Here is a 7,806-nt window from a genome sequence, read left to right as displayed (position 1 = left end):
AAATGGTTTGAAATAAACCGTCCGGGGGACGGTGCTTTTGCTGATTTTATTTTGTGTTTTCACAAAGAAGGCGTGTCACAGCCTAATCGGTCCGCCGGGGAAACAGGGATGAGTGAGAAGAGAATTCGTGCAGGACCTTTACTTTTTAAATTTCTCAAACGCGGCCTCCGGTGAAGCCTGAAGCACGGGAACCAGAGTTAAATTGTAACCGAAGAGGGTGTGGATTTGAGGAGAAACTGCCACCTGGCAAGCTCAGGTAGATGTTTTTTTTTGGAGGGGGGGTGGTGGTTTACTGGGGATTTAGCGCCTGTTTTCATAATCATAGAATTTACAGTCCATAAGAAGGCCATTTGGCCCATTGAGTCTGCACCGGCTCTTAGGAAAGAGCACCCCATTTAAGACCATGCCCCCACCCTATCCCCATAGCCCCACCTAACCTTTTTGGACACTAAGGGCAATTTATCACGGCCAATCCACCTAACCTGCACATCTTTGGACTGTGGGAGGAAACCGGAGCACCCGGAGGAAACCCACGCAGATACGGGGGAGAACGTGCAGACTCCGCACTAACAGTGACCCAACCGGGAATAGAACCTGGGACCCTAGAGCTGTGAAGCAACTGTGCGAACCACTGTGCTGCCTTTAGTCCCCATTGATATTTTTTACCCTGTTAACATGGCAATGAGCTGAGGGTGAGGCTGAGCTGGGAAATGTTAAATTAATGTGTTTCTGACTCCCCCCAGCACATGATCTTTTGAAGTCATCAAAACGGATAGCTGCTGGACCTGGCTGATAGGCAGCCTTGCTGTTCACAGCCATGGGGTTACTGAGGAATGCCTCCAGGATATTTGTGCTGCACCCCCTGCAAAGGCTACAGCTTCAGAAAAGATGCGTATCCACAGTTGGCACACAGGCAGCAAACCTCCTGTGTTTCCACCCCAAACTCCTGCCTCTGAAAAGCAGAAATGCTTCTTATGGTTCAGGGAAAAATCAGTATCCTGCAAACTTGCCCTGCCACGGTTTTCGGTGTTTTGTTACAAGCAAGTGTCATTCAAAAGGCAGGAAAAGTGCCAACAGCAGAAAGCCCTCAAGAAGTGGAAAGCAAAGTGAGGAGGATGATGAGGCGTCGACAGATGACGAATGCGAATTGGAAGATGCTGAATTTGAAGAGCTGTTTCAAGAACAAATCATGACCCTTCCTGAAGGTGGTCATAGAGTATTTATTGTTCATCCTGATGTAAAGTGGGGAGGAAAGAAGCAATATCTTACAACAGGTAAATTTGTTAACTAATGCAAACTAAGAAGTCTTACAACACCAGGTTAAAGTCCAACAGATTTGTTTCTAATTACTAGCTTTCGGAACGCAGCTCCTTCATCAGGTTGACTCACCTGATGAAGGAGCTGCGCTCCGAAAGCTAGTGATTCAAAACAAATCTGTTGGGCTTTAACCTGGTGTTGTAAGACTTCTTAGTGTACCCACCCCAGTCCAATGCCGGCATCTCCACATCAATGCAAACTAAGTTTTATATGGAAACTGTAACACAGTGGCTATGTTTGTGGACAACTTAATCCAGAAACCTGGACTAATTACATAGTGACATGAGTTCTCACCTTAAAAATTAGAGATTTAAATGCTTTTAAATAAATGTAAAATGAAAAAACAGTATCAGTGATAGTGACCATTTAACTAACAGAATGTCATTATAAACTGTTAGGTTCTGCCATATTTATTGATCTAACTTAAATGTGACTCCAGACTCTCTGAAATGTGGCTGACTTTTAACTGTCCTCTGAAACAGCCTAGCAAGCCATTGTTAAGCAGGTAGCTCACCACCATTTCCTGACTGGCAATAGGGATGAGCATTAAATGCTTTCCTCAGGTCATTGCCCTGAAATGTTAATTCTGCTGCCTGACCTCTAACCTTTAAATATCATCCTTTCATAGAATCAGAATTTACAGTGCAGAAGGGGACCATTCAGCCCATCGAGTCTGCATCAGCCCTTGGAAAGAGCACCCCAATTAAGCCTTCACCTCCACCCTATCCAGTAACCCCACCTAATCTTTTTGAACACTAAGGGCAATTTAGCATGGCCAATCCACCTAACCTGCACTTCTTTGGGCAGTGGGAGAAAACCGGAGCATCCGGAAGAAAACCACGAATCATAAGGTGCGATTCTCTGGCCATATTGCGCTCGGGCGAGAGCACAATGCGGCCCAAGAATCTCGGGATAGCCCTCTCGTGGGCTTCCCGGCAGCCAGCCCCTCGTGGGATTCACCCGAGAATTAAAAACTCTGTCCAGAAGGGGCGGGACCAAACTGCGCTCCCGGAGGTAGGTTTTAAACCTCCTTAAGACATACTCACCCGGGATACACCGGCCTCCTCTGATTCTCCGGCCTCCTCTGATTCTCCGGCCTCCTGATTCTCCGGCCTCCTCAGGGAGACTGCAGCCAGGTGCCGATCAGTGCTGGTCCACAAGAATGTGGACCAGGTGAATCGGCACCCGGTGGGTGGTTTGGGGGGGGGGGGGGGTGGGGTGGGGGGTTCCCTTCGGAGGTCCCTTCGGAGGTCCCTGGGTGGTCAGAATTAGTGCAGTTGCACTGCCCAGCTGGCACCTTGGCAATGCTATCCTGCCACTGCCAAGGTGTCCAGGTGGCACTGTCGAGCTGGCTGGAGCACTTCCTGGTGCCAGGGTGACAGTGCAAGGGTGCCAGGGTGGCAGTGCCAAGAGTCGGGGCCTGAGAGGGCCATTCCCATAAAAGGAGAGTGGAGGAGGGGTTAGAAGGGTGGGATGTGCAGTGCAGGCAAGTGGGGGTCTCAGGGAAGTTGGGGAGTGACGGGTGGGGCTCCTGGAAAGGAGGGGGTGCTATCAGAGAACTTGGGGGTGCCTGAAGAGGGGGACGCCCAGGGAGCCCATAGCAGGGTGTCCTCAATTGGATGGTGTGGGGGAGTGCCTGTGTGAGTGGGGGGTGGGGTGTAACATTGCCCATTGGTGGGGGACCCACAAGCTCACGTAGAGATCGGCGCACCCTTTCAAATTGACGGCCCGACATCTTGAGTTCTGCTCCCCAGTGCGAAAGAAAATTCGAAGTGTGGGCTTAACCGATGAGAAACTCCCCAGGGTCCAAAAAAGTGACGTAAGTGTCTTTGAACAGAAGTGGTGAACTCGCCAGCAAAGCCGGCGGGAAACTCCTGTAAAACCCACCACAAGAGAAATTTGGGGGGGAGAATCGCACCCATAGAACGGCCTGTCATGTCCATACCAGTTCTCTGCAAGAGCAGTTCAGGTAGTATCACTCCCCTACCTCTCTTCCTGGTAGCGCTGTACATTTTCCATCTGCAGATAATTATGCACCACAGTCAGTCTCACCATTCGCTGCAGAGATAAATGTCTCCTTGTCACCATTGGCAGTTTTGCCAATCCTTAAATCGGTGACATCTGGTTCTTGATCCTTCCACAATGGAAATAGTTTCTCTATCTGCTCATGATTTTGAGTCCCTCGATCAGAAATCTAAATCCCTCGATCAGTTCACCTCTCCCCACCACCCCATCCCCAGCCTTCTCTTTTGTGAGGGAAAAGAGGCCCGTTCGCTCTTCCTGAATCTTGCAGTCTGGTATCATACTAGTAAATCATATTCCTGCACTTTTTCCAGTCTCTCTGTATCCTTTTTATATTGTGCAGACCAGATTTGTCCACAATAGCCTAAGTATGGTCTAACCACGTTTCTATACAAATTTAGCATAAACTCTGAATTCAAGGGATGAATCTGGTGTGGGTTTTTTTAATGAGCCTATTGAACTGAGTTATTCCTCTTAGTGATTTATGTATTTGTACCTCCAGATCCATCTGTTCCCCTTCGTATTTCGACACTATTTTTCCAAAGTGTAGATGGCCTCCTTAATCCTCCTACCAAAATGCAGGGATTGAAGGTTGCAGTAATCTGCAGTAGTTCCGATTATAATTCATATTATTTCTTTTGATTCTCTGTGGGCAGCACGGTAGCACAAGTGGCTAGCACTGTGGCTCCATAGCGTGAGGGTCCCAGGTTCGATTCCCCGCTGGGTCACTGTCTGTGCGGAGTCTGCACATTCTCCTCGTGTCTGCGTGGGTTTCCCCCGGGTGCTCTGGTTTTCTCCCACAGTCCAAAGACGTGCAGGTTAGGTGGATTGGCCATGCTAAATTGCACTTCGTGTCCAAAAAGGTTAAGAGGGGTTATTGGGTTACGGGAATAGGGTGGAAGTGAGGGCTTAAGTGGGTCAGTGCAGACTCGATAGGCCAAATGGCCTCCTCCTGCACTGTATGTTCTATATTTAAACTGACTAGCGACTAAATGTTATTAGAAATAAGAACTAGAAAACTAAGATAGTGATATTCTTACTGAATAGCAACTTTACCTGTACAATTACAATAGTGAAATGAAGTATGATTTTCATTAATATTGGAATCGTCTGGTATGAGAGAGAGTGAAAGAAATTGAAAAGTAGTCATGAAGAAAGACTACTTTTTTTTCTAGAGCTGCAAAGTTAAAGAACGTTAGATGTGTTGTGAAGCACGCTGATGTTCTCTGCGAGGATATCCCAACTTGGAACACCAGTTCGTGGAAGTGTATAGTTTTGTTTTTGTAATGGTGTGAGGAGACAAGTGAGAGTAAGTAGCCTAGTTGTACTGTAATAATTATTAAAGGCTATTTATTAAATAAAGAAAAAACACATACACACAAACAGGGCTACTCAATTAAGATGTATGAAATGCTAAATATACAGTTGATGTAGAACGTACCCCTTGTTCCAAAATATATCTACGATTCCTGAACTCCTTAAGACTCTCCCCAAATAACATCCAAAGTAAATAATTCCAGCTTCTAGTTACCACACTATACAGGAATGATAATCAAGTCTGAGAAACACCCTGTCCTGGTCCAGAGAAGATATTTAAACTGAATTTCTGAAGGTTTTCTGCACTGCCTTGGCTCTAGGACTCCGAAGCTGTTAGATGTAAAACTTTACCTTCAGGCTACTAGCTGGAAAACTGGTTGGTCTGCATCTGAGCCAGCTTGGTGTTAACTAGTTTTCCGTGCTTCTGTGGCTGCTAGTAATTATACTTTGTTCCACGTTGCCTCTGCCTTCTGTCTATTTGACTGTCTGCCCATATCAAATTCCCTGACTCTAGATATTATCATATGTATACCTCACTAATATTTCCAATCATCTAGGTCAAATGTTCCTACTCATAAGATATTCACATCTGACTTTTATCTAAAATACCTTATAGTCTCATTACGCGGAGAGACACATCTTATCCGGCCTTTTGAATACTGGCTACTGCTGTCTTTAGGCAGATTTCTATTTGTTGCTGGGCAAATCACATCCGATTATATTTTGTTAAATACAGTTTACTGCTGTTACCAGGCAAATTCATGACAGACACCTTCAAGATTAAGAAGAATTATAAAATAACTAGTGTTAGATTATGCCCTCTCATTTCCCTGTCATGATGCAAAACAAAGCAAATCACAAAAGAATTAAAGGCGAGGTGAGAAAACATTTATTAGTACAGAGGATGGTTAAAATGTAAAATTTCTTCTTGGCTACAAGCTATAGTTGGAGCATAGTGCACAGTCCATGAATTATTTTCAATGGATATTAGAAACATTTTGGAAAAAGAGAAATATTGAAAGATGTTCGCCTTTGGCTGCTGTTGAATAAAGAGGCAAGAGTTCTGCTCTTTTTCCCAAACACCTTTATTTTTCCTTGAACACACTTTGTACCAAAACTCTATCGCCGCATCATGTGCTTCAAAGGCCACCTGCAGACTCTTTACATATCAGTGTCAAATACTGGATACTTAACATCAATGAGACATTTTTAAAAATATATTTTATTAAAGTTTTCAAACACAATTTTTCCACTTTACAAATCAACAAAAAAGATAACACAATAACTAATGAATAACAATTTAAATGAAAATAGTGATATAACAAAGTAACAAAAAGTAGTGGCCCCCCCCCCCCAACCAGAACAAAACAGGTTACTCCCCCCCCCCCCCCACCCATTCTCTCTGGGCTGCTGCTGCTGACGATCTATTTTCCTTTAACATTCCACGAGATAGTCAAGGAACGGTTGCCACCGCCTGGAGAACCCCTGAACCGATCCTCTCAAAGCAAACTTCATCCGTTCCAGTTTTATGAACCCTGCCGTGTCGTTTATCCAGGCCTCCACGCCGGGGGGTTTTGCTTCCTTCCACATAAGTAAGATTCTTCGCCGGGCTACCAGGGACGCAAAGGCCAGAATATCGGCCTCTTTCGCCTCCTGCACTCCCGGCTCTTCCGCTACCCCAAATATAGCTAACCCCCAGCCTGGCTTGACCCGGACCTTCACCACCTTTGAAATCACTCTTGCCACTCCCCTCCAGTACTCATCCAGTGCCGGACACGACCAGAACATATGTGTGTGGTTCGCCGGGCTTCCCAAGCACCTCCCGGCACCTGTCCTCCACTCCGAAGAACCTGCTCAGCCTTGCTCCCGTCATGTGTGCTCTGTGTAGAACCTTGAATTGTATCAGGCTAAGCCTGGCACACGAGGAAGAGGAATTTACCCTACTTAGGGCATCAGCCCACAGCCCCTCCTCAATCTCCTCCCCCAATTTTCCTTTCAGCTCCTCTACCAGCGCCTCTACCAGCGCCTCCCCCTCGTTTCTCACCTCCTGATATATTTCGGACACTTTGCCCTCCCCGACCCATACCCCCGAAATCACTCTATCCTGGATCCCCTGTGTCGGGAGCAGCGGAAATTCCCTCACCTGTTGCCTCGTAAACGCCCTCACTTGGATATATCTAAAGATATTCCCCGGGGGCAACTCATACTTTTCCTCCAGCGCTCCCAGGCTCGCAAACTCCCCGTCAATAAACAAGTCTCTCAATCTCCTAATTCCTGCCCGATTCCAGCTCTGGAACCCTCCGTCCATCCTTCCTGGAGCAAACCTATGGCTATTCCTGATCGAGGACCACACCGAGGCACCCGTCACCCCCCCTATGTCGCCTCCATTGCCCCCAGATCCTTAAGGTTGCCACCACCATTGGGTTTGTGGTATACTTTTTCAGGGAAAGCGGTAGCGGCGCTGTCGCCAGCGCCTTTAGGCTCGTTCCTTTACAGGACGCCATCTCCAGCCTCTTCCACACCGCCCCCTCTCCCTCCCTCATCCATTTGCAAATCATCGCCACATTGGCGGCCCAGTAATAGTCGTCCAGATTCGGCAACGCCAGTCCCCCTCTGTCCCTGCTGCGCTGCAGGAACCCCCTCCTTACCCTCGGGGTCTTTCCTGCCCACACAAAACTCATAACACTCCTATCTATTTTCTTAAAAAAGGCCTTAGTAATCAAAATGGGGAGACATGGAAACACAAAAAGAAACCTTGGGAGGACCATCATCTTTACCGCCTGCACTCTGCCCGCCAGTGAGAGCGGCAGCATATCCCACCTCTTGAAATCCTCCTCCATCTGCTCCACCAGCCGCGTCAGATTGAGTTTGTGTAGAGTTCCCCAGCTCTTGGCTACCTGAATCCCCAAATATCGGAAGCTCCTTTCCACTCTCCTGAACGGCAGGGCGTCTATTCCTCTTCCCTGATCCCCGGGGTGTACTATGAAAAGCTCACTCTTCCCCATATTAAGCCTATATCCCGAAAAATCTCCAAACTCCCTCAATATCTGCATAACCTCTGTCATCCCCTCCACAGGATCCGCCACATACAGCAGTAGGTCATCTGCGTAGAGTGACACTCGATGTTCCTCTCCCCCTCTAACCACCCCC

At 47.2% G+C, this 7,806-nt stretch overlaps 1 protein-coding gene across 1 annotated transcript in view; it reads left to right on the top strand.

The window, feature by feature from the left end:
* The first annotated feature begins 30 nt into the window (after positions 1-30).
* gtpbp6 (GTP binding protein 6 (putative)) overlaps positions 31-7,806 on the top strand; it is a 33,619-nt gene continuing 25,843 nt past the window's right edge. Inside the window, exons 1-2 of the mRNA XM_072477273.1 lie at positions 31-256; positions 744-1,274. Of these exons, the coding sequence (XP_072333374.1) occupies positions 818-1,274 (457 nt within the window). The 5' untranslated portion in view covers positions 31-256; positions 744-817. The remainder of the gene's footprint in view (positions 257-743; positions 1,275-7,806) is intronic.

Source organism: Scyliorhinus torazame, chromosome 15, assembly GCF_047496885.1.
Source record: "Scyliorhinus torazame isolate Kashiwa2021f chromosome 15, sScyTor2.1, whole genome shotgun sequence".
In the NCBI taxonomy this organism is placed as follows: domain Eukaryota; kingdom Metazoa; phylum Chordata; class Chondrichthyes; order Carcharhiniformes; family Scyliorhinidae; genus Scyliorhinus; species Scyliorhinus torazame.
This window is presented reverse-complemented; position numbering and strand designations above follow the sequence as displayed.